Source organism: Orycteropus afer, unplaced genomic scaffold, assembly GCF_000298275.1.
Source record: "Orycteropus afer afer isolate SDZICR_OR568_19922 unplaced genomic scaffold, OryAfe1.0 scaffold00462, whole genome shotgun sequence".
NCBI lineage: Eukaryota > Metazoa > Chordata > Mammalia > Tubulidentata > Orycteropodidae > Orycteropus > Orycteropus afer.
In genome coordinates, this window is record NW_006922049.1 from 1,433,656 (window position 1) to 1,461,460 (window position 27,805).

At 40.9% G+C, this 27,805-nt stretch overlaps 1 protein-coding gene across 1 annotated transcript in view; it reads right to left on the reverse strand.

Moving 5' to 3' along the window:
* The window catches only part of CTTNBP2 (cortactin binding protein 2), a 253,837-nt gene that overhangs the window by 55,547 nt on the left and 170,485 nt on the right, over nucleotides 1-27,805 (reverse strand). The window contains 9 exon segments of the mRNA XM_007954509.1: nucleotides 1,015-1,147; nucleotides 2,793-2,856; nucleotides 6,173-6,358; nucleotides 6,850-7,055; nucleotides 11,476-11,654; nucleotides 17,181-17,368; nucleotides 17,542-17,694; nucleotides 25,648-25,747; nucleotides 25,830-25,916. Of these exon segments, the coding sequence (XP_007952700.1) occupies nucleotides 1,015-1,147; nucleotides 2,793-2,856; nucleotides 6,173-6,358; nucleotides 6,850-7,055; nucleotides 11,476-11,654; nucleotides 17,181-17,368; nucleotides 17,542-17,694; nucleotides 25,648-25,747; nucleotides 25,830-25,916 (1,296 nt within the window).

Consider the following 27,805-nt stretch of genomic DNA (forward strand, 5'->3'; position numbering starts at 1 on the left):
TTTCCATGTTTTCTTCAGTCTCCTTTGCTTTGGACAAGGAGAGACCAACAGTTGCACCTTAGATGGCTGCTGGCAAGCTTTTAAGGCCCCAGTTGCTACTCACCAAAGTAGGATGTAGAACAATATGTTTGTGGACTATGTTAGGCCAGTTGACTTGGATGTCCCCCATGATTATGGTCCTAAGCCTGCAGGCCCAACAGCCCACCTCCCTCAAGGTGTTTGGTTGTGACTAAGAAGTTTTCATAACTTTGCCCCCTCTTGGCTCTATTATATATAGGGACGTTTTTATAGCACATACAAATATGCATGTAGCAATACTGTCTGTTGAACCTTTACATAGTTGTGGGTATATCATGTTCACCTACCCAAACCTGATTGTCATGCCTGTCTATTTATGTATCCACTCATGTATTAATGTTATTACTGATAATGCAGGACTGTGTATGCAACAACATTTACCTTTGTTGTCTGTACTTCTTGTGTACCCCTCCATGTCTTCCTTTTCCTTAGTGATACTGTGGTGGTCACCCACTAGTTGTATACTGCCTTTCAGCCAAATAATAGCCAGGCCCATGAGGTGAACAGTAACACCAGGGAGGTATGCACTCCTTAGACCAATCAACCATAAGTCATCAAAGCAGGATTTGCCCAGGGATAAAGCTCAGAAGGCAGGAATGGATAGAAGGGACCAAGGGAAATGGTACCCGCAGGGAGGATGTGGGAAGACTGCAGTTACATCGTGGGGATTGCAATCAGTGTCACAAAATAAACTGTGTAATAACTGCTGAATGGAAAACCAATTTGCTCTACAAACTTTCACTCAAATCGTAATAAACAATTATATAAGAAAAGATATTTCAGAAGAAATGGCTATTCCAAGCAAGGAGATGGATGGTTTAATTTCAAGTATGAACCATACTGTTCAATAAGGACTTTCGTTCAGGTAACAGGTGCTACGATGTGTCTCTATGAAGTCTCTCCATTGTGAGGTCCCTGCCCACTGGTGTCGCTCACCTTGCTTATATCAGATTCAGATTTGCTGGAACACATGCTCTGAAGTTCCTTAACAAGGTCAGCTTCGTCATCTGACCCCAGAGAGAGTCTTTGATCCAGATTCAATGTTAACGACAGACCATCCTCTAAACACCTGATGCAAAGTTCAGAAAAAGGGATTTTTACAGCGAGAGCAACAACCCAAGGCCCGATATGGAAATCTAGACACAGTCCCTCTTTTCAGGATTTGGTGCAGGGTGGGAAAAGAGTTTTTAAATATACTTTTAGAAAATGTCATAAATGGAATTTAATGCAACAACCCACTCCCATACCCTGAGAGCTTAGAATAAAGGGTTTTGATTATAACGCCCACTCACAGTTCTCCTCAGTAGGATAGATTTTATTTCATATAGAAATGTACTTTGACTTATAACATTTCAGTTTCTCTTTTCTTCTGTCTTCCAGCATGATAAAACTAAGCCATTAAGCACTGTGTTGTAGGTGGCAGGGTGATATATTGGAGCAAATAAGAATTTTAATTTGGCTCTACTGCTTACTAGCAATATGTATGTGTGTGTGATGTGTGTATGTGTGTGTGTGTGTGTGTGTATGTATATAAACATCTCAGTTCCTGGGTTCCATTTTCTGTAAAGAGATCCTAATGCCTACATCACAGAAGTACTGTGAACACTACACAGGATAACTTATATAACATATCTAGTAGCAGGCTGGGCAGAAAGCAGCTCTGTGATGTAACTTTCTTGTTCTACCGTCTCCCTCTTCACCTGTCCCTGTCTGCCACGCTGAGAACTAGGAGGCTACAGGTCCTAAATATTGTCTGCTAACTTGAAGGGCACACAATTTATTAGGCGACAATAGCAATGTATTTACATATTTCCCAACCATTTTTATTTTAGCAAAATTACCTCAAATTCTGTAAATTGAAATAATTAACAATTACCTAAGAACACCATTATGAGAAAAATAAACAAAATTGTCACCATAAACATTTAGTACTCAAATTAAAAGCACAAAAGTCATGCTATATTTCTGTATACCTAGCATTTGAAAGGGAGCTCTGGTAGCATAGTGCTTAAGGCACTTGACTGCTAACCAGAAGCCTGGTGGTTCAAACCCACCAGCCACTCCTTGGAAGGAAGGCTGCACAATCTACTTCAGTAGTGATACCACCTCAGAAACCCAAGGAGGGGTCGCTATGAGTCGGGTCTGATTTGACGGCACAGAACAACAACAACAAGAAGCATTTAAAAATATCAGTCACCTAATGCCTGTTTAAAAGATCATGAATGCATGATTTTACTATAAAGTCTACCAAAGGGATTAAGAATGATTAATTCTGATTAAAAATCAAGTCAGTAATATTTCTAACCTTATAAACAAATCAAAATCAAATTAGAGAGTTACATTAAATTTAAGGAACATTTTTCAGATTTTATTCTGGTGGCATAGTGCCTAAGGCATTTGGCTGCTAACCAGAAGGCTGGTGGTTCAAACCCACCAGCCACTCTTTGGAAGGAAGGTTGGACAATCTACTTCTGTAGTGATACCCCCTTGGAAACCCAAGGAGGGGGTCGTGCTATGAGTCAGATCCGACTTGGTGGCAATGAGTTTGGTTTGTTTTGGTATCAACATTTGAATGGCCTCTATTGCTTTTAAAAATATGACAGCCACAGTATAATAGTTGTACAGACTTTATTTTTATGACTTTAGAAATAGTGATTTAAATTACTCAATTAATCTTTACTGTTTGTTGAGCTAGATACGGAAAGGGAACTTACTTTTGTCTTGACAGAGAAGCGTTCTTGTTACAATTCGGTTGTGATATAGTCTTATTTTTGATACCTGTTTTAAAAAGAACTGGAATCACTTTCAAGAGAATGGATCTTTGTCCCTGTGCATGCGGAGCTGTCTTTATGAAACAGCCCATGGGCTCTGCAGCACCAAGCTGTTCCTGGGTGAACATCCATCTCTTGAGGAGGTTATCCTCAGGGCAGTGGGCCTGAGCGTAACCTCTGACAGAAGCACTGCAGAGGGCGGGGAATAAGTGACCATCTTATTTACATTTGTTACTGAAGTCAGTACAGCTTAAGGCCATCTGAAAGAACCCTGGTGGTACAGTGGTTAAGCACATGGCTGCTAACCAAAAGGTTGGCGGTTTGAATCCACCAGCCTCTCCTCTGGAGGAAGAGGTGGCAGTTTGCTTCCCTAAAGATTACAGCATTGGAAACCCTATGGGGCAGTTCTATTCCATACTATAGGGTTGCTGAGTCAGAATTGATTTGTTGATAAAGGGTTTTGTGTGAAGACCACCTGAAGATCATTCAGGAATCCTAAACTCTGCTTGTACCAACTGTCTTCTTCTCACTAGTCAAGTCCCTATTTCCCTAGGTTCCTGTTCTCAAAGCACCAAAAGTAGAGTTTAATGCCTGCCTTTTGATGATGGTATTCTTCCTCTACTTTTGTTTGTCCTGAAACATCACTGTCTATTTAAATCAAATGCAATTTTTGATCTGTGGGCCTGTCATGGATGACAGTTTGTGTAGCATTAATAGTGTCTGCAGTTTGCACTCCAGTGTCAACCAAAAGGTGGGCAGTTTGAATCCACCTAGTGGTACTGTGAAAGACAGGTCTAGAGAGCGACTTCTGCCAGAATTGTACGGGGTGCAATTCTACTCTGGAACACATGGGGTCGTCAGCACAGGCCTTGACTCAATGCCAACTTTTTTTTTTTAATAAAAATTTAAGTTTTAATAGCTTTGTATTATGCAGAAAAGGAAGCATTAATGGTAAATAAAAAGCATGGGATTTTAAAAATAATACTGCAAATCACAGTAACGATTTTCAAATGGCAGATTATGACCCATTAAAAAAACAAAAAGAAATAGAAAATACCAGACTGCAGTAAACATAGTAAATATATTGATTACTATCAATTATACATACACACATAAACGGATAGGTTTGTGTGTACTGCTTATGATGTAAAACGTATTTCTCAATGTGCGTTATGGTCAGAGAGGGCTAAATTTAAAAAAACACAGTTACAAACCACTTTGTTGTTGCTACTGTTAGGTGTCCTCAAGTCATCTCTGAATCATAGCGATCCTATGTACAGCAAACAAAACACTGCCCGGTCCTGTGCCAGCCTCACAATCCCTGCTATACCTGAGCCTATCATTGTAGCCACTGTGCAATCCATTTCACTGAGGGCTTTCCCCTTCTTCACTGACCCTCCACTTTACCAGCATGATATCCTTCTCCAGGGAATGGTTCCTTCTGACAACATGATCAAAACAGGTGAGATGAAGTCTGGCCATTTTTACTTCCAAGGAGCATTCTGGCTGCACTTCCTCTAGGACAGATTTGTTAGTCCTTTTAGCAGCCCATGGTACTCTTAGCATTCTTCTCCAACATCACAACTCAAAAACATCAACTCTTCTTTGGTCTTCTTTATTCATGGTCCAGCTCTCACATACATAAGAGGTGACTGAAAATACCATGGCTTGGGTCAGGCGCACCTTAGTCTTCAAGGAGACATCTTTACTCTTCATCACTTGAAGAAGGTCTTTTGCAGCAGATTTGCCCAATGCAATACATTATCTGATGTCTTGACTGCTGCTTCTATTGGTATTGACTGTAAATCACTGTACACTCTAAAAAATGTCTTTCTATAATACTCCAGATTTTATAGGCTTATTAAAACATCTAGTTGCTTCTGAGTGAATACTAAAATTATATGAATATTGGTAGTAAGATTTTCTCTAAAGAATGTTTTTGAGAAAAAAATTGAGTTTTATATATCCTCACTAGAAGTAGATCAGCAGAGACATGTATGTACTAGTTTCTTTGTAGATATTTTTTGTCATCATCATTGTCAGCCATAATTAGCAGCTGTCTGCTAACTACTATATAAGTTCACAGACGCCAGCCCTGCCCTCCATAAGCTTATGCCCCAACACGATTAACCTTTCCGTTTTAGGTAAGAAAAGAAATGGTTTGTGTCTCTACCAAACTTTATAAGCTTAATTGATTGGCATGATATGCAAAGGAGTTTCTATTTTGGTATTTTTTTCAAGTGGTGTCAAAAAGCAAAATCAACCCAACCATTATCGGGTCCTGAAGATCTACAATTAATGACATATGCCAGCAATCCACCATGCACATGGGGTTGATGTACTGAAGCATGTTTTCATTCTTATTCAAACACTTATTTCCTTCAGGGAAATATTTACAGTTCGTTTAATCACTGATCATCGTATTATCAAAGCCAAACAGATTAGTGTAACACTGAGAGTAGGTGTGTTGTACCTTCTTTGTTAGAATTAAAACTCAAGACAGTTCTCCTTACTCTCCTCACTCCCAATACTGTGAATCGGAAAGTCTCACTGGCCACTCAGTATAGTTCAGTCTACATGGTGCTAAGGAAAGGTGATCTATTCACTAATAATTTACCCATTCAATAAATATTTAATGAATGTGTACTACATTCTATTCTAGGCACTGCAAATAAAGTAGTAAAAACAGTGGATGATCTCTGCCCTCCTGGAGTTTACATCGTAATAAATCATTAAACAGATTTCACAGGATGCAAGTCATATATGAAAAAGAAATATATAAAATGAATGCTTTATAAAAACCTTAAATTAGTAACATATAGGTTGTACTCTTAAAATTTTAAGGTTGGCTTAGGAATGACATATAAAAGGAGAAAAATAAGCTAACATGACAATTTTATTACATAAATTTAATTGCTGATCCCAAGTAAAACAAATTATTAAAAAAATAAATGGCTGCTAACACAATAAAAATAAATTTAATTTCAGAATTCTCATATGAAAGAAGCGTTTTTCAGGTAGGGGCAGCCCAGTATTCTTGGAAATACTACTAGTACACTCCATATGCCAACAGTCATGAAGATGGTGAGGACAGAGCAGCATTTTGTTCTGTTATAGGTCAGTTCACCATGAGTGGGCATGAACTCACAGCAAGTAATGACAATAAACCTATTACAACACTTGGTTTATTCTATGAGAATGCTCATGGGAATTCTCAGAGTTTTGTCCTGTTGATGCATAGTGATAAAAATAAAAGTACATTTGCTTCCAGAAATGAGACCATGAACACAGGCATTTCTCAGGACCATCCCCATGCCCCTTACCATCATCACGCAGGTCCGGCTTACTCCAGGTGGGTGAAGGGAAATGGCCAGACTTCTTGCGAGGACTGGTGCTCACCTTTCTCCAGGTACCATTCTCCCCCTTCTTCTTGCCATAACTGCTGTAACTTGAAACTATGGACAAAGGGAAACTTCCTCCTTTGAAATCAGCAATATACTGGTCTAGTTCTGAAACAACACAGATCATGTTATGCCAAAAGGCAGGCAGCGATAAGGCAGTTTTAACAGCAAAGCAAAATACAGCATTTCTAATTCTCAGAGAAATGGACTCTTAAAAATCACACGGCTACATCATACCCAAGCAGGGCTTTGTACCAGCACAAACTTGACTGGAGGTAGGAAATTCAAATATGAGCCAACAATTAAAAGCAGAGAGAAAGTTCTGGAGCAATGGTATGAAATGTCCATTAATGTGAAGATAATTTCTCTAGTTCCCAAAGAGAAAAGAGCTTCCCAAAAGCAAATTCAAAGACATATTATTTAAGAATATAGATTGTGCCCAGTCTTCCTTCTGAGAAGTGGCTGGTGAGTTTGAACTGCCAGCCTTCTGGGTAGCAGTCAAATGCCTTAGGCACTACACCACCAGAGCTCCCAAAAACAAATTCAAAGATATATTATATAAGAGTGTGAGTTTCCTCTCCTCCCAGGAGCCCACAAACCTGCTCTCGGGAGCGGGCAGCCATGCAGAACAGCTTTATTAAGCAAGATGCTGAGAGCAGCTTTAACTACAGCCTGCTGGCCTTGGCTGGGGTGTTTTCTAGACGTTATTTGTCCAAAGCCAGGTTGTCTTTTCACAGAGGCTCTTGACAATATTGCTTCTTGAACTTTGGGTGCAATGATGGCGTTCCATAGCTTGGACATCCACCTTGAAAGAAAGGGCCAGATACACCAATGTTAAGACCAGACCCCTTGCAAATGACACACAACTGTAAAAAGGACAGGTTGTAAGACCACTGTGTAGTGAAGGATTTAACTCTGTCCAAAAAGAGGTCTGGCCTGTGTCCTTGGCTCCTTAGAGGTGATCTCTGTATATCTGGGGCCCTGGGCTAGCCAGATAATAACAGTGTGATCTAGGGTCTGGATCACCTGGATCAGTTCACCTGGAGACAGAGCTCTACCACACAGGCAAAGAATCAGTCATGCCGATGTAATGGATCCCAATAAAAATTGGACACAAAAGCTCAGTGAGCATCTCTGGTTGGCAATACTCCATGAGGACACTGATACCTGGAAAGAAATACACCTTCACTCCCTGGGGAAAAGATAGTAAATGGAAGCTCTGTTTTAGGTGTTTCTTCCCTGGACTGATTTTAATCTGTATCCTTCCCTGTAATAAACTGTCATCTTGAGTATAATAGCTTTCAATGAGTTCTGAATACTTCCAGTGAATTATTAAACCTGAGAGTGTTTTGGGGACCCCTCTTCCTATGCTGGTCTGAATCATGGCACCCCAAAATATGCATTGGAATCTGAATCTCCTACACCTGTGGATGTAATTCTTTTGGAAATAAGCTTTCCTTTGCTATGCTAATGAGACCATATCTGTGTAAGATGTGCCTTAACCATAATCACTTCAGAGTTCTAAGAGGAGCAGAGGAGAAGCAGAGGCAAGCACACGCCGACAAAGACAGATGTCATGTGGGGACTGCTAAGAACCAAGGAACACACGGGGCTACCAAGGAAGGACTCTACGTGGCTGAGACTCTGATTTGAACTTTTAGCCCCAGAATCACGAGAAAATAAATTTCTGCTCTTCAAAGCTGCCCACTTGTAGATTTTGTGTTACAGCAGCACTAGGAAGCTGAGATACCCTTGACCTTGCAACTTGTGTTGGAACCGAGGGAGACCTTGGGAGGGTTCCCTCTAACTGTGCAGTTGGCCTAAACTTCTTACAACCATGGAAAATCATAACTGTTTCTACAGAACTACTTTTATAAAGATATTTACAGAATACCTTTTTCAGGTAGTTTTCTATCTAATAAGTGAGATTATCCAATAATAAAGTAGTTTAAATTTGCCTCAAAAAAATGCATTTCCAGTGAAACTGACTATATGTCTCTCTGCTACTTGATAAGATCCTTGGGAGCAGGAATAAGGCTTGAATGTTTTTTAAATGAATACATGGACAAATAAATACATGGGAAGGTAGGTAAACTTACAGATGAAAAAAGCTGGTGAAATAAGATTTCCTGAAAGTCTGGGGTCTAAATAGCTTTAACTGATTTGCCATATTTCCTTACAAAGAGACATATACTTTACATGCGAATATTTCTGAAGTTGGATGCATCTTGCAATTGTTAGTAAATTAAATCTGCCTGCTCTGAGGCAAGGGCTCACTGTTTCCACATAGGTGGGCTCAGCCCTGCAGAGAGGAAATGTGGTAGACCAACAATCTCCTCAAGTTGAATTTCTACACTAATAGCTATAAACCACTGCCATGCAGTCGGACCTGACTCACAGCGACCCCTCCTTGGTTTTCTGAGGCAGAATCACTATGGAAGTAGATTGCCCAACCTTCCTTCCAAGGAGTGGCGGGTGGGTTTGAACTGCCAACCTTCTGGTTAGCAGTCAAATGCCTTAGGCACTACACCACCAGAGCTCCTACTATGCAGCTGCTAAATCAAACCATCTTGACCTAGATTTGGAGCACTCAATGCCTATTAAAATTCCTTCAAGAAAGATTAAACTTTATTTCAAATTAAAAAACAAATTAATATGATTAAAGCTTGTAGAAACAAAACTAAATCTCCTAGAATAGGAAAGTTTTCAAAGCTATTACATATTAGCATAAACCATTCGAGTACTGTTAAAACTATGATCCAGGTATCAAACATTCATCTGTTGTAAGTGCCTCAGTTTAATTTCTAGTGATAGGTAATTTATAAAGTAATTCAAGAGAAAATGGAATCACAATAGGGAACACAGACAAAATGTTGGTATTCTCCAACATGAATCAAAATCACAGTTATTCTTAGGTGCTAATGGAGTAAAGGTGATTCTTTTTTTTGGTAATTAACAAACTTGGCTGTTACCAGACTATTGTACTCTACACATTCTGGGTCAGCATCTTTTCAAGCACATTCAGTAGGGGTAGTCTCCGATTTATGACAGGGTTCACCCCAACGACTCCATGATATGTCAGTTCTGACGTGAAATCGAATTGCTCATTTTTTTTAGTTTTCATTATTATTGACTTTTACTATGAGTATATTTATAAATCAAGCAGTGTTTTAAACAGTAAATCATGAAACTGAACATCTGTGAGTGAACATCCGAGAATAACATCAGCAAATTACATGTTGCGGTATATTACTAACAATAAGATGTACACAAAAAAAAAAAAAGAAAAGAAAAAAGAAAAGGACAGTCCTAAGTGCAGATTGTGGTAACTTGCATATGTCATCAGTCAGGGAATACCTGCACAGCAAACAGCGTTGCTAGACAGGGAGAAATGTGTCCTAGAGCAGAGGCAGATCTGTTTCCTGACCACAATAATAAGGATGTCTTTCTCCAGAGCAAAAGGTGGTGGCTTTGCTCACAGCCCCTTTAAAAGACTGAAGGACTCCTGAGGTTGGGGCGACAACGCACACCCAGAATCCATCTGGGCTGCTCTGCGTCACTCAGGGACTGAGGGAGCTCATGCTGCTGGCTGTACTGAGTCATAGTCTTCTGTCTAAGGGTGGTACTCAGGAAACTGGCAGCTAACTTGTCAGTGTGTAAACAGGGGAGTATTCTTAGTCTTCATAGTTCTTGACAATGATTGTGCTCACACAGGTAATACCAAGAGTGGTTCCAAAGAATCTTGAGACTGAAGGCAAAAATGAATTAGATTTAATTGTGATACTGATAAATGGGAATGCATTTCTGGTTTTGGGAGCTCTGGTGATGTAATGCCTAAGGCATTTGACTGCTAACCAGAAGGCTGGCAGTTCAAACCCACCAGCCACTCCTTGGAAGGAATATTAGGCAATCTACTTCCGTAGTGATACTGCCTCAGAAACCCTAGGAGGGGTTGCTATGAGTCAGATCCCACTCAACAGCAGTGAGTTTGGCTTTGGTTTGGATTTCTGGTTTTAGCAGGAAAATACTGTGCATATTTCATACAGGGCAACGGTGGGTCAGTGGCAGAATCCTCACCTTCCGCATGGGAGACCCAGGTTTGGTTCCTGACAGGTGTTCCTCACATGCAGCACCACCAGCTGTTAGTGGAGGCCTGCATGTGGCTGTGGTGCTGAATAGGTTTTAGCAGAGCTTCCAGACTAAGACAGAGTAGGAAGAAAGGTCTGGCAATCTACTTCCCAAAATCAGCCAATGAAAACTCCATGAGTCACAAGAGTCCAGTCGACAATGAACAGGAGTGGGCAGCATTTCATTTCATTATGCATGGGGTTGTATAAGTGTGGGGCCAACTTGATGGCAGTTAACCACAATATTTCACAAAGCACTTCTCTTTTCCCCAGCTAACCGTTATTAAATTCATAGTCTGTCTTAATACACTCACTCAAAACTTACTGGCATCAAGTCCATCTGACTCATAGTGACCCCTGTTGGGTTTCTCAGGAAAATCTTTACAGAAGTAGATTGCTCCATTTTCCTTCCATGGAGCAGCTGGTGGGTTTGAACTGCCAACCTTCTGGTTAGCAATCAAATGCGTTAGGCACTGCACCACCAGGGCTCCTGTCTTATTATAGAGAAAGATAGTATACATTATAAAGATATACGATTGACATCATGCCTTCCAAAATGGACTTCAGCCCAGGAAGCCAGAAGTACAGAATCAAATCTGGAAGCTAATTATAAAACCCTTAGTAATCTGCATGATGACAGTTTTTTTCCTTCCTTTCAATTTGCTCCTGATTTTCTATGTCATTAACCTTATTGTCAACATGCCTGTTCTCAGCTTCAAAGGAAAACATAGTTAAGTATGTAAATCTCTCTAATAAATGGAGGAAGCCTTCCAGATTTTTCTTCCTTTTCCTAGCATAAAAGACTTGATGAAATTTCACATGGCTGACATTGCTCAGAAGACAATGAACATATCTTTGAACATGTCAAAGGTGTACATGGCTGTGATGAAGAGTTTTATAATAGAGCGAAGACTACTATTGAGTTTTTATCAAAAATGCAGTTTCTCTAGGAACCACTCGGCAGCCAGGTCATGGTTATCACCTGCCAGCAGCTCAGAGCAAGGCCACTCCACGATGACAGGAGGTAGCACAAGAGAATGGTCAGCATTCTAACTCAGAAACATCCCAAAGCGGCAAACAAGGAATAATGGCACTCACTTCACTGTCGCTTGGGCGTGTCCTGGAACTGCTGGACAAGACAGGAAATACTTTGGCCCAAGGAGTGCTTCAGGTGTGCCCAAACGGGCCAGGCAGGAGTTGAGCTGGCGCCAGACTGACAAGGCCCAATCGACTGTCTTGCACACGGGATCACAGGGAGAGGGCAGCTTTCCTCGGAACTAGAGAGTCATGGAGGCAGAACACAGGGCTTGGCTCAGAGCAATGCTTCTTTGCCTTTTGTTTTTAAAAGTCCAAAATTAAAAATATAAACACTTAAAACTACAAAAAAATTTAAAATTTAGCTGAGTCTGATTTTACCATCATTTGATGAGATGGTTAAGGGAGGGACAGCTAATAACATACATTATTAATGTGTATTAATATGTTAGTGTAATGTATTTTTCTCATTTAATTCCCACCACAAGCCTGAGGAAGGCAGTTCTACACCATTTTACATATCAAGGAATTGAGGTACAAAGAAGTAATAACTTGCCCACAGTCCCACTAGTAGCAGGAGAAAAGATACTCCTAGAGTTTATTTTAATAGATAGAAAAATAGCAATAGGACAGAGAAACAGTATTGTCCAGCACTGAGCTGAAAGAATGAAGAAGCAGTTTATCACATTTAAAATGAAACTGGAAATAACTATTGTTGTTGTTGTTGGGTGCCGTCAAGATGACACTGACTCATAATGACTCCCTGTGATGCAGAACTGCCTCCGAGGGTTTTCTTGGCTGTTACATTTATGGAAGCAGATTTCCAGGTCTTGCTCCCATGAGGCCGCTGGGTGAGTTCAAACTGCCAACCTTTTAGTTGACAACCAAGTGCTAAACTGTTTGTACCACTAAGGCTCCTAATAACTATTAAGCTAGATACAGAACTTCCTTCTCTACCGAGTTTAACACTGTTGACAATCTCTATTGATGCTTCTCTTCCTATGGTCAGCAAGGGCCGAGGGGAAAAAAAATAGGCTTAGCTCTGGGGGCAGCTGACAGAGGGGGAGGTGTCTCCTCTGCATATACTCTGGGGTCCGCCAACTGCCTCATGAAGACATGTATTAAATCAGAGAGAAGGAGGACAGAGCTCTCATTTTCCCCCAGTCCCCAGGGAAACATCAATCCTTTCCAGAAGACTACACTATTCTCTTAATGACAGTCTAATGAACTTCCAGAGACCAGCCTGTCAGGCATGCTAGTAGAGAAGCAAATGTCCTAACGCCCAAAGGCTGAATGAAATTTGCTGCCTTGAAAGCACGAAGAACCAGGTGGCCATCCCTTCTCTGGAAAATACAGATGTTGTTTATATGAAATTTCTCATCTTGCAGGCTTGCTATTGTTTGGAAGCTGTGGTTATTATCTGACAGTACATTAAACACTGATCTTCGGTTAAAGGGACTACCCAATACATACAATTTCCAGTTATTACAGGTTTTTTCTTCCTTTCCTTAATACATGTTCATTTAAAGTGGAGATAATTCTGCAAAGATACTCTGAGGCCTATATTTACAAATATATTTACTTCCATTTCCATCTCCTATTCCTAACTTTCCTTCCTCTTATATTGCTCTAGGTAAACTGAGACCAACTGCACCTTAGATTGCTGCTAGCAAGCTCTTAAGACCCCGGGCATTACATAACAAACTAGGACATACAACAGAAGCACTAAACGTGACATCAGGTCAATTAACTGGGAGGTCCCATGAAACTATCACCCTAAACCTATAAACCAAGAGACAAAATCCCATGAGGTGTTTAGTTGTATAAAGACAGCCTTAGCAGCTGCTCTTTTTATTGTTGTAAACACATGTATCACATTACATTGGCCACTTCAACTTTTTACAAGTGTACAACTTATTGACAGCAGTTACATTAGTCAGCTGTGCAACCCTTAGCCTTAATTAACGGCCTCCAAGAACAACTACCTCCTTTGCCATGAACCAGAAGAAGCAGATGTGCCCAGTTACTATTACTGTATATTTTGATCAAAGAGTCTATAGAAGAATCCTGATTAAAAGAGGAAAAGTGGAACAGAATTTCAAATTCTCATGGGATCCAGATTTTCTAGAGCCATGGAGGCCGGATGAACCCCTGAAAGTATATTGCCCTGAGATAATCTTTAAACCTTAAAACAAAAACAAAAACAAAAAAATAAAATGAAATAAATCACCTTAAGTCTTCTTTAAACCAAACCATAGTTTAGCTTAACTAACAGAGTGTTTGCCTTGACCATCACAATCTTTTAAGACCTATCTATATGGGATCAAATTGTCAACAACAACTTCAAAGATGAGATAGGAATTTTAGGGGGCAGAGAGATTATGCTAATAGGGGAAGAATAACTGGAAAAGGAGAGGAAAAATGGTTATGCAACTTGATATAATCAATGCCACTGAACTGTACATGTAGAAACTGCTGATTTAGTGTATGTTCGGCTGTGTATATTTTCAAAATTAAAAAAATAAAATTATTAAATATATATACATACATATACATACATATATATACATACATATGTGTGTGTGTGTGTGTGTGTTATGTGTGTGTATATATATATATATATATATGCTATTATGTGCCGTCGAGTCGGACCTGACTCATAGCAATGCTTCCTTGGGTTTGCAAGGCGGTATCACTACGGAAGGATATTGCCCAACTTTCCTTCTGAGGAGTGGCTGGTGGGTTTGAACCATCAGCCGTCTGGTTAGCAGTCAAGTGCCTTAGGCACCATGCTACCAGAGCTCCTATACACACACACACACACACACACCCCATATATACAAATTGCATGCATGCATAATTATCACTGCTAAGAAGGAAAAAAAAAAAAGGTAAGACAGAGCTGTGCACTCTAAAACAATAGAAAAGAAAACAAGAGCAGGTATGTCCAAGGTAATGGACAGCAAGGGATGAGTGTCAGGGGAGGGTGAGGTGTGATGGGATGGAGGCCAGGTTCCAAGTGCTGCAAGTCCCTTCCATTTCTTTTTTAAAAAGTTGCACTTTGTGTAAAATGAAGACACTGAGGCAAACTCATTATCCCCAAAGTCCCTTCCAGATTGAAAATCTTTAAGTACAGATACAAGGTGTTATGAGACTATGACTAAATTCTGCAGGGTCAGGAAAAGGAAAAGATGAAAAGATGAGGCAGTACTTCAGCTGGGTCTCGAAAGATGTAAAGGATACTTGTCTGGGGAGTGGAAGTCGGGAAAAGCATCCCAAGTATGGGATGGGGGTGGAAGTGTGGGGGAGGAGGCACAAAGGATGTTGATACTTACAAATAACACAAGGAGCGAGGAACTGACAAAGTGCACAAGAAATCAATCCACTAACTGTTCCCAATTCACCACGGCCTCATCTATCCTAAGAAGAGAAGGACCACATGACCCAGCTACACTATCAACCATTCTGATCAGAGCCACAATAAATAGGCCTTGATCGAATGGGAGAAAACTGTGGAACAGAACTTCAAATTTCTAAAACAAAACACAAGACTTACTGGAATGGTTGAGACGTGGAGGACTCCTTGAGACTACTGACCTGAGATATCCTTTAAACCCTGAATTGAAACTAGCTCCTTTTAGCTAAATAACAGATTGACTCACAAAATAAAGAATATCACCCATGAATACTGTGCTACTTTAATAAAAACCTCTAGAGGAGAGCAAATAGTCAATATCACTGTAAAACAAAGATGAAAATGTTAAGGGGATGGGGAAACTAGATGAATGGAAAATGAACAACCAGAATGAAAATATTAAGAATGTTGATGCACTGTGAAGAATGTGACCAATATCACAGAATAATTTGTGTAGAAATAGTTGAATGGCAACTTAAACTACTGTGTAAACCTTCACCAAAGACACAATGAGATATTATTATTATTTTAAAATATGAGCAACATTATATTTCTCTCATTGTGGTAGTTTGGTTTGTGTCAGCTTGGCTGGGCCTGGTTGAGTGGCTGTGCAGCTGGTGGTAGTTAATCCTTGTGAGGAGACTGGCAATCAACTCCATGGTGAGATCTACCACAAGCAGCTGAGTAGCTGCCTTCGGGTATGTGGTCTGCTTCCTGTATATGAGGAGAAGCCTTTGGGTATGGTCTCTAGCCTATGGCATGCTTGGACCCTGCATGTAGCCATCTTGTTGCTCAGCAGCCTGCCATGCTCTGCCGCCCTTGGGACTTACAATGGACTTAAGTTAATGGCCAGCCATGTGGTTTGGTAACATTGGGACTGTGCGTTTTGACCTGTCAATCTTGGGGCTTCTCAGCCTCAGCAGCCAGCAGCTGTCTGAGTGAAGAAATGCCTCTAGCTCCAGTGGGCCGGGAGCAGGAGGCAGAGCTGGGCCCCAAGGTGGAGGGGCTTTCACCCAGCCCCCAGAGCCTGGCACTTTGAACTAGGACTTAAAGCCTCCAAATTGTAAGAATAAACTCCTATTTATTAAGGCCATCCCATTTGTGGTATATTCCTGTCAGACTGGCACTCGGGAACCAGAACACTCATTTTCTCTGATACTCTTCCATCAAGAGTTCTGAAATCATGTGCTATAATCAATGATGCTTAAGTATTTAACTTGCTACTAATAAAAATATAATTATTTCTTATTAAGTACTAGTAAAAAAAGGTGACTGTTCTGAGAGTTCTATTTTCTTATATCCCTGTAAGAAACTGAAATAACAAATTGTGCTCAGGTGCCCCCAGATTTGGCTCTGTGCTGCAGTTACAAGGTTTATGATGTTTTGCAGTCGTCATTTATTTCCATTGTATGTTTACCCTAGGAATCTGTTTTATTAACCTACACAAAATGATTCTTGGTAAACGACAGGCATTACCGTTTTGACCCCCTCTGTTCTTCACACTACATCCCACACATTTCCATTCCCAAACACAATGGAAAAGAGAGAAAGCTTGGAACTTTCCTTTCAAAAGAAGTAAAGCCAACTCTTACTTTTTCAAGAGAGCTGGGGAGCGAGCACATTATACCTACAAAATAAAACTGGTACCTTTTGTGATTACTTATATGAATTTTTGGCAATGAGATTTAAATATTAATAATGATGACATTAATGGATGTATTAGTGATGTGAAAAGCTACAGGCCTGTCACTGTCTTTATCTCACCTTTCTACCCACTTGTTGGGGTCATGCAATGCCTTGACTGTCCTTTGACCAAAAGCACGTATTTATGACCAGGCAACTGACTTGAACATAATTTGTAGTAGAAAACCTGATTAAGTTGGCAATTGCAGACATAATTCAAATCACCAGTGTCAGGCACTTCCCCCCACCTTTGCCCTCACTACCAGTACACCTCATGGATGTTGTTGTTGTTGTTGTTATGTGCCGTCGAGTCGGCCCCGACTCATAGCGACCCCTCCTTGGGTTTCCGAGGCAGTTATCACTACGGAAGTAGGATTGCCCAACCTTCCTTCCGAGGAGTGGCTGGTGGGTTTGAACCGCCAGCCATCTGGTTAGCAGGCAAGTGTCTTAGCCACTATGCTACCACACCTCATGGATAGCCACCCCTTATCTTTCAGTGGAGGCATGTGTGCTGCAAATGTGCTGAAGGGGTTTCAATGGTGCTTCCAGACTAAGATGTACTAGTGAGAACTGGTGGAAGTCAGCCCAGGTCTCCTGACACTAAAGCCTCCTCTCCTGGAGGTAAGATCCAGCCTCCACCGCACAGAAGGCCTGCCTCGCTGTCTGTTACCTTATTCACAACTTTCCTTCTTAAGAACCTCTGCAGCAGACCCTGCATGGGTTCGCCATCCCACCGCAGCTGGACCCAGCGGAAATGCTGCTGTACCAGCAGGTCGGAGCCCTGGAGACACGCCTTGGCAATGGTTCCCATCAGAAAGCAGTTCTCATGGAAATAATAACATTCCGATGTTCCATTTCCTAAAACAAACCAAATGTTACAGTCCAGCCTCAGCAAGTTGCAGTATGGGACAAATGCAAATTTCAGTAAGTTAAAGACAGGGACATGAAGCATGGCTTGTGATCTGGGGAGCAGAGACCAGAAGGACACTGTGGAAGCTCTGCCTCTCAGCATGGGTTCTGCACCTCTTTACCTTTCTGAAAAGTACAGGGGCTTTCAGTGCTGCGATTTTCAAGCGGTGCCAAAAAATCCCCCAGCAACTCAGACAATGACGACTTCTCCAAGTTCTCCAAGATGATGATGATTTTCTTGTTGCCAGGAGATTGTTTCACTGGGATCAGACAAGCTGTGGTGGAAAGGGAAATGCAGGTATTAAAGCTTTTACAAAAACAAGTTTGCAGAAATTTAAAGGTCTAAAAATATAAAGCATTGGCAAAGATGTGGCACAATGGGACTTGCTGGAGGTGGGGTGTTCCATACAGATCCCAAGTGGAACAACTCATATGTTCATCAACAGTAGAACAGACAGGCACACAAAAGTATATTCATGTAGCAGATGTGAAAGTGAAGAAATCATGACGAGGCAACAACACAAAGGACTGCCACCAGTGGTATGCTGAGAAGCAAACCACAAAAGAATACATACGGTATGATTTCATCATGTGAAGTTCAAATACAGGCAATGGTAAACATGTCATTTAGGGATTTATACATGGGTTGCAAAACTATAAAGAAAAGCAAAGAAATGATTATCAGCAGAAGCATGACCTCAGGAAGGAAGGGGTCAGAACCAGGGGAAGGGTAGCTGGGTGTCCTCTAGAAGCTGTGAATGTCCTATTTTTGGCCTGGTCAGTGGTTAAATGGGTATTTTGTTATTAACCTACAAAATGTAGTATGTATTTCACAAAAGGTTAAAACCCTTACGTTACACGTGTGTAAAGTCCTCAGAATTACGTAGCTAGAACCTGAGAGAGATAACCAGATTCCTGCCCTCACTTTACAGAAGAGGAAACTAAATCTAAGAGAGGTTAAAGGGATTTGAGCAAGGTTTCTGATATCATGGTACAGGGAGGGCTAAAAACTAGAATTTTAGTTTTTCTCCTACTAAGAAGGGAAGAAGAGAAAGACAGACTGATGGCATACCAACCCAAAATGAAAGAAGCAAAGAGAAGAACATTACTGTAGATAGGAAACAATTGAGGTCGTGCAGAGAACATACTTAAAACACTGCCTGGCATGTACTACGCACTCAATGTTAGTGCTCTTTTAGTTAAAATATACATTAGCACTTCCTATACTTAAAAAAAAAAAAAAAGGTGCGTTTGAGTCGACTTTGACTGATGGCAACTCTGTGAGTGTCAGGAGTAGAACTGTTAGAACTGTGCTCCCTAGGGCTTTCGATGGATGATTTTTCAGTGGACTGCCAGGCCTTTCTTCCATGGTGGCTCTGAGTGGTTGTGAACCTCCAACCTTTACGTAGCAGCTGAGTGCATTAACTGTCTGCATCACTTAGGGACTCCACTCCCTACATACCAATGAATTAACACAAAATTTTAAATGAATTTTTAATGTTCTAGAAGATTTTTAGAAGCCACAGTCTTGGCCAACTTAACCTCAGAAGAGTAAAGGAGACCAATTTAAACCCCTGAGAGTATTGCCAAGCATCCCACTTTTACCTGGTACTCATGCTAGTCCATTATTTTCTCTCTGCTTTTTGCTATAGACACAGTGTATCTTCACTTCTAAAAGAGCACCATGAACATTTAAATGAATCTCTTCTGAGACTGAACTCGCTCTATGGATGCTGTGAAGCTTTCACAGTAGAAACAATCACCACACCCTCACATGGCTGCACCCGTAGGGAGGCTGCACTGGTGTCTGGACTCTGCTGGATTTTCTTGCACAAAGCTGTTCAGTGCAGAGGGCTCAAATCCTATGCTTCTCAGGGTTCACACGTTTCAGAAACACATTGATTATGGAAATACAAAACCTGTATGGTTGCTTAAAACAATGATAAACCAACAAACCCTTCCTACTTGTGATAAAATGGTTGAATGGTTTGTGTCTCTGATTCTCTGTAATTTGGGGCTGAAAGGCTCCAGTTTTTCCTTGATTTGTTAAATGTTGGGCTACTGCGAGTGGCCTTGAAGCTGATGCAAATGGCTCCAATGGATCTGCATGAACACTTAGTTGCATCTTAACCAACATCCACCTCGTGCCACCTCGCTGCATGTCCACGCTGTGTGCTGTGGAATGTGGGAAGAGACTGACTGATTCTAACTGGGGGAGGTGGCATTTTAAGCTGGGTCGATCATGAGGAATGGCATTTGAACAGACGGGAAGGTCCAAAGAAGACTTTCCGGGTTTAAGAAATGCTCAGGTAGAAGAATGGAGGACACTGGCAGGAATCAGTCCTAGGAGGGATGGGGCATCAAATCAAGGCCAAAACAGTGAAAGACTGCCAGGGAGGTCAGCTCAGAGCTGCTAAGGTCAGGGCTGAGAGGCTGGGGTGGAGGGAAGCAAGCAGGCCCAACTCGGGGCAAGGGGAGCTCAGCAGGCAGTTTCTCATCCTGGGCTGCACATTAGAACCTGGGACCTGACCTAACTGGTCAGAGTCTTACTTAATTGGTGTATGCTGGTCTAGACACTGACATTGGGAAAAGCTCCCTGATGACTGGAATGTATGGTCAGGAGGAAGGCTTGCTGACATAAATCCTCAGAAAACTAAAACCCAAACCAAAGCAGTGCTTCTTATCAAGTCATCATGTATTTATATATTGTCACGTACAAACCAACTCAGTCTTTCTCCTCACTCACATTGAAACAAAAACAAAAACAAACCTGTTGCCATCTAGTCAATTCCAACTCAGGGTGACCTCATGTGTTTTCTTCATAGAAGCAGTTTGCCAGGCCTTTCTTCTGCAGAGCCACACTGAGTGGTTTGAACCACCAACCTCTAGATTAGCAGCCAATGAACTGAAAGTCTTAGAACCCATCCAAAATGAAAAGTAGGAGACCCAGAATGCCATGTTAACAGGGAGAACCTGCCAGCAAGCAGAGTCAATAGAAGTTTTAAAAGAGAAGGTAAACAGTATTTGACTCTGAGTTTGAGATCCTCACTCTAGACGCACCTACTAGGCTCTACCTATGGTGGCAAGAAGTGATGGAAGCCTTATGCAAGGCAAACCACAGCAAGAAAAGGCATTCAAAGATAAAATCAAGAAGGCTCTGTGGTTGACTGGATTGAGAGACAGGCACAGAGGACTATCAGACAATTTTGAAGTTCTCACCTTGGGTCAAAGAAGAAGTAGTGTCATTAACAGCAGCAAGGGGCACATGAACAGAAGCATACGTGGGATAATGAGTAATTTTTCTGTCCTGATATGGGAGAAGTACCCCTTCTGAGATGTCCATGTGGACAGCAGGTGGGTGGGAGTAAGGAGGGAGGATTCAGGCTAGAGATGCAAATACAGGTGTTGTAGGAGTCCAAGAAGTCTCCCAGAAAGAGACGGTAAACTCATTTTCCAAGGTCCACAAGCAAAGATTATATTTCCCATGACTTTATTCCTAGACACAGAGGGGTTACTGTTCATCTATGGTTAGATTTCTATCCCATCTTTAGCGTGACCTCCCAGGAGTTACCAATCAAGGATAAAACAGTGTATTAATTTGGTAAAATCATTTGTCTTCAATGCTGCCTGCCTCATTGCCTCAATTTTTCAGTAATGCCCACTTCTCCACCAGACCACTTAAGTTCAACATCCTTAAATAAATTGGTTCATAGGCAAATTTTAGTTGAGAAATAGCATAGGTTTAGTTCAGGTTATTTAGCACAGCTTTAGACTGAAAATACAAAACAACAACCATAGAAGCAGTAACAGTTTTGGGTTTGAAGGATTCATCAGGCTCCAATCGAGCTTTATGGAAATGCAGAAGGGTCCACTGAGAATAAGGGACACACCTTTAAGAGCCATTTTGAATCAGATAGCCATATGATCTACTATGCTGGGAATGACATATTGAAAAGCAATGGCATGGCATTCATCACCACAAAGAATGTTTTAAGATCTGTTCTAAAGTACAATGCTGTCAGTGATAGGATAATATCCATATGCCTGCAAGGAAGATCAGTTAATACTATTATTCAAATTTATGCACCAACCACCAAAACCAAAGATGAGGAAGTTGAAGATTTTTACCAACTTCTGCAGTCTGGAATTGACCAAATACGCAATCAAGATGTGTTAATTATCACTGGTGATTGGAATGCAAAAATTGGAAACAAAGAAGAATTGCTGGTAGTTGGAAAATATGGCCTTGGTCATAGAAATAACACGGAGATCGCATGATAGAATTTTGAAAGACCAAAATTCATTGCAAATACTTTTTTTCAATAATATAAATGGTGGCTAAACTTGTGGACTTCACCAGATGGAGTACACAGGAATCAGATTGACTACTTCTATGGCAAGAGGAGATAGAGAAATTCATATCTTCAGGCCAGGGCAGACTGTGGAACAGACCATCAACTGCTCATATGCAAGTTCAAGTTGAACTTGAAGACAATTAAAACAAGTCCACTACACCCAAAATATGACCCTGATAATATCCCTCCTGAATCTGGAGACCATCTAAAAAACAGATTTGATGCACTGAACACCAATGACTGAAAACCAGATGAACTGTCAGATGACATCAAGAACATTATCCATGAAGGAAGCAAAAGGTCATTATACAGACAGAAAAGGAAGATGAAAATGGATGTCAGAAGAAACTCTGAAACTTGCCCTTGAATGGAGAGTAGCTAAAGCAAATGGAAGAAATGACAAGATAAAAGAGCTGAACAGAAGATTTCAAGGAGAAGCTCAAGAAGACAAAGTCAATTATTATAATGAAATGTGCAAAGACCTGGAGTTAGAAAACCAGAAGGGAAGAACACACTTGGCATCTCTCAAGCTGAAAGAACGGAAAAGGAAATTTAAGCCTTGGGTTGCAATATTGAAAGATTCTACGGGCAATATATTGAATATGCAGGAAACATCAAAAGAAGATGGAAGGAATACAGAGAGTCACTGTATCAAAAAGAACATCTATTTCAGGAGGTAGCAAATGATCAAGAAACAATGGTACCAAAGGAAGAAGCTGAAGCTGTACTGAAGGAATTGGCAGAAAACAAGGCTCCAGGAATTGACGGAATATTCATTGAGATGTTTCAACAAATGGATGCCATGCTGGAGGCACTCACTTGGCTATGCCAAGAGATTTGAAAGACAGCTACCTGGTCAACTGACTGGAAGAGATCCATATCTGTAGCCATTTCAAAGAAAGGTGATCCCACAGAATGTGGAAATATTGAACAATATCATTAATATCACACACAAGTAAAATATGACGGAAGACAATTCAAAAATGGTTGCAGCAGTGTATTCACAGAGAACTTCCAGAAATGTAAGCGTGATTCAGAAGAGGATGTGGAATGAGGGATATCAATGCAGACATCAGATGTATCTTGGCTCAAAGCAAAGAATACCAGAAAGATGTTTACTTGTGTTTTACTGGCTATGCAAAAGCATTCAATTGTGTGGATCATAACAAATTATGGATAACATTGAGAAGAACGGGAATTTCAGAACACTTAATTGTACTAATGAGGAATCTAACATAGATCAGGAGGCTGTCATTTGAATACAACAAGGGTATAACGCATGGTTTAAAATCAGGAAGGGAGTGTGTCAGGGTTGTATCCTTCCATCATAATTATTCAATCTGTATGCTGAGAAAATAATCTGGAAGATGGACTATAGTATGAAAAAGAATGTGGCATCAGGATTGGAGGAAAGCTCATTATCAACCTGTGATATGCAGATGACAAAACTATGCATGCTGTAAGTGAGGAAGACTTGAAGCACTTACTGATGAAGATTTAAGATTACAGTCTGCAATATGGATTATACCTCAATATAAAGAAAACAAAAATCCTCACAACTGGACCAATAAGCAGTACCATGATAAACAGAGAAAAGACTGAAGTCGTCAAAGATAATACCAATGGAAGCAGCAGTCAAGACATCAGATGACATATTGCATTGGGCACATCTGCTGCAAAAGACCTCTTTCAAGTCCTGAAGAGCAAAGATGTCTCCTTGAAGACAAAAGTGCCCCTAACCCAAGCCATGGCATTTTTAATAGCCTTGTTTGCATGTGAGCGCTGGACCATGAATAAGGAAGACCAAAGAAGAGTTGATGCTTTTGAGTTGTGGTGTTGGTAAAGACTACTGAATGTATCATGGACTGCTAAAAGAATTAATAAATGTGTCCTGGAAGAAGTGCAGCAGAATGCTCCTTGGAAGTGAGAATGGCCAGATGAGACTTCATTTCATCTACTTTGGTAGGGACATTGTCAGAGGGGACCATTCCCTGGAGAAGGATATCATGCTTGGAAAAGTGGAGGTTCAACAAAAAAGGGAAAGAACCTCAACAAGATGGATTGACACAGCAGCTGCAACAATGGGCTCAGTATTAGCCGGGACTATGAGGCTGGCATGGGGGCTCTGCTGGCACAGTCCCTAAGGCACGTGACTGCTAACCGGAAGCTGCCTGTTCAAACCCACCTGCCACTCCTTGGAAGGAAGGTTGGGCAATCACTTCCGTAGTGATACCGCCTGGGAATCCCAACGAGGGGTTCCTATGAGTCGGATCCAACTCACAGCAGTGGGTTTGGTTTTGGTTTTGGTGAGGCTGGCACAGGACCAGGCAGTATTTCGTTCTGTTGTACATAAGGTCACTCTGAGTTGGAGATGACTCGGTGGCACCTAACAACAACAAAGGGGTCCACTGAGAGTAAGAGATACACCTTTAGGGGCCTCCAGCAATGCAGGAGTCAAGGAGGTGAAGTCACTTGCATAGATGGCAATTACCATGTTGTAGTAGTATCCCTTTGGTAATTTCACTCATTAATTCTAAAAACTCAAATTCTCTCAGGAATTCAAAGTATTATTTTAAAATAAAGATGTGGTATTTATTTGTTTTGCTACTTACTGTCACATGCAATTTTAAAAAATACGTATCTCTTGCTAAGCTAACTCCATCCCGTACATAGAGGAGAAATTCAACCCGGTCTGAATATGCATTCACACCCTCCTTACCAAACAAAAGAGCCACGTGACATGACTGACTGTCACGAAAGGCAATATGAGAAGCAAGATGTTATTTTTTAAAACAAACACAAAGCACTCTTGCTAGCATAAGTACCATTCCATTCTTTCTAAAGTCTTATTTTGTCCTACGTTCTTTTCTCTATAGTCACCATTTTAATCTCTGTGTAAGTTTCAGGTTTCTAAAACTAATTATTTAAACTACATTTGCTACTCCTCCTGCATGTGCGTTTTGCTCGTACACCCCTTTTCTCGAGACCCTCTTTTTGCTGGCTGTCTTCTGCAGAGTTGTCAAGAGGAACAAATATGGTAATATATGTGCTGTGCTCAGTGCAAGACAAAAGTTCAACAATGGGTTTGCCATTTCTACTCCAGCCCAATCCAGAGTTTAAGGCTCTTGCTTCAGAGAAAACAAGGTCAAACACCAGGAGTAAATGTAGAATACAGATCAGTGTATTCCTTACTTGTAGTAATGAACTTTAAACCAAACCAAACTCACTGCCATCCAGTTGATTCTGACTCATAGCGACCTTTCCTCGGGCTTCTGAGGGAGGTAGCATAGTGCCTAAGGCTGACTTCTATAGTGGGTGGCCAAGAGAATTGTATCATTCACCAGTATTGGGAAATTAGGAAGAGGAATTCTCTTTGAGAAGATGCTAACAATACATTTAGACAAGCTGAGATGGTCACCAATGCAAAAAGGGGCATGTTGTTCATAGGGATTTTATAAATAATAATGAAATTGACTAAAAATGGGGCTGCTTTTTCATTACTGCCATGTTCCAGCAATTCTAAGTAGCATTAATGATATAATATTCTGCCCCATGGGGTGGAGGGGACTGCACCACCTATCCCCCTACGGCCAGTTATACCGCAATGCCCACAACAAATCATGACTTACAGCAAAAGAGAAAGGAGAAAATAAAATGTATGTTGCTCAACAGATGCAATGATACATACATGAAATATATATATTTTTTTGCTTGTGTTCACTTGGGTTCCCAATTTTTATTCCATAAGTTGCTGAATAACTGAAAAGTTGACTTAAGTTTATTCCTAAGCCACAAAGTGTATTTTGTTTTAGCAGAATCATTGAAGAGCATGCCTCCTGGTTATTACAGTCCAGTCCACTGAAATGGTCTTACCACTCCTGATGAACAGGTCTACCAGCTGTTCCTTGGAGAAACCAGCATCCACTTCAGCTCTCACGATTTCACAGGGGAAACCCACAGCCATGTGTCTGTGCTGTAGTAAGAAAACAGGCTGATCAGTTCTGTACACTCTCAAATTTTCAAAGAAAAGAAGTAGGTATGCAAGTCATTGATACCTTCAAGCAGAGTGCAAGCTGATGTGCTATGTAGTCTTGCAAGCTTCCTTCCGGGCCATGAAAAATGACATTATGATATTGCTCAACCTATGGATAAAACAAGAGGAAAGCTTAGGTAAAAATGCTAAGACAAGAGAGGGGAAAAAATGGTGGAATTCCCTGATAGTCCTAAGACTTTCAAAAGATTCAAAATAATCTTTTAGGGAATGGCTTTATTCACTGGGCCCTTGAAGTCTTTCATTGCAATGTGAAACATGGCAAAGTATGCCATGTAATGAGAGCTGACATTTTATGAAAAACCATACTCTCTATTCCTTCTGTTTTTGGCAGGAAAGTTCAGTATGTGAGCTGGGAAGCATAGTTCCTAGTGTATTTGGTCCCTTGCTGATGCTTTGTAATATTTCCCTTTATCATCCCTTTCAGATGTTCCTTGAATTTTTCAAACACTTGTTTTACTTTACTTTTTACTGGTTAAAAGAGTAATGCATTTCACTAAGTAAATTTTGAAAAATTACAATATATATATAGAGAGGATAGTGTCACCATCCAGAAGACACACTGCGGGGAAAAGGCTTTCTCTTTCCATAAGTGATATTCTATACAAACATGTATTTATGTGGTTATTTAAAGAAGGGTACATGGATGCTATCTTCTTGCAGCTGATGCATATCAGAGAATACCTTTATGTTGACTTCTTAGGAAGAAGACAACTTGATGGGGATAAAATTCTTGGCATCAGTTGCAGGTATTATTCCATTCCAGAATTCAGTGCTTCCAAGAGCTCTAGATAGTGACTAATTATATTTACATTGTAAAAGTAAAATCCCCTGTGTGTGTGCCTATTGTTTTGGTTTCTACCTTTCTCTTCATCTATCAGGATACCTTGCCTGAAAATACGTGGATATTTGGCATGGACGTCGATGGAAAGTCAATTTCCATCCACACAAGACAAAGGCAGTGATGGAGCAAGTGTGGAAGGGGCAAGTCTCTGACCCACTTCCATTATTCCAGGACCAAATGTTGATTCCCAGGCCATATGTTTGGGAGAAGTTTTCTTCTTGGAAAGACTTGCAGAAAATGACACGGGCAGGTAAAGCTCAAAGCTAACCAGTACCACGGATGGTGCTCATGTATGAAAACCTAGGGAAATGTTAAACATGAAAAGGTCTGCTCTTTCTAATTTGGAACAGGACAATGTAGGACATGTATGCTTATCTTTGTGCTGTTGCTGATCTACTGTGCTCTGATAAGGTTGTCCATTTGAGATCATTGGGAAAGCCACATCCTTGTGAGTGGCTGGGGTAGACTTTTGTGAAGAGTGTATATATGCACGTGGTCCACCATTACACGGGAAGATTATGAGATGTGAAAGGAAGGTGTAGGGGGCAAGCTTTAGCATGGAAGGCCATCAAACCCTAACTTTCCTTGAACCTTTCAGACTTTAGCCTGGACTCCAAAGAGACCAATGCAGGCTTGTGGGAACTCCTGGAAGGTGGAGGAAAGCCCTGCGAGGCCACTGACCATCAGGTTATAGCTAGGGAATGGTGCCGTCTTGACGTTGGGCTTGGGACTTGCTTTTCAGGACTTAAAAACCAGTGTATCTGGTACTGATTTTCTCTAAGTTCCAATAATATTTCATTGTTGCCAAGCCTTCAATAAAAAAGGGAATGGTTGGTATTTACACTTGGGGCAGGAAGACGATGAGAAGTGTGCCTGAGAAGAAACGTGACAGTAGCTGTAACTGCCTAAGGAACATCAGGATCCTAAAACTACAGAGTGGATTCAGTAGTGGCCAGGGTTGTATAATGTGACAGTGGTGGTCTGCCAGTCAAGAAATGGTAGAGGTGCAAAGACCAAGACTGGGACAGGAGATGCTGCCAGAGATATGGGAGAAAAAGAATATCGTAGAAAGTTCAGCTGTACTTCTGCTCCCCAGCTAGAACCACCAGACCTCAGATGTAAAGGATGTCCTCATT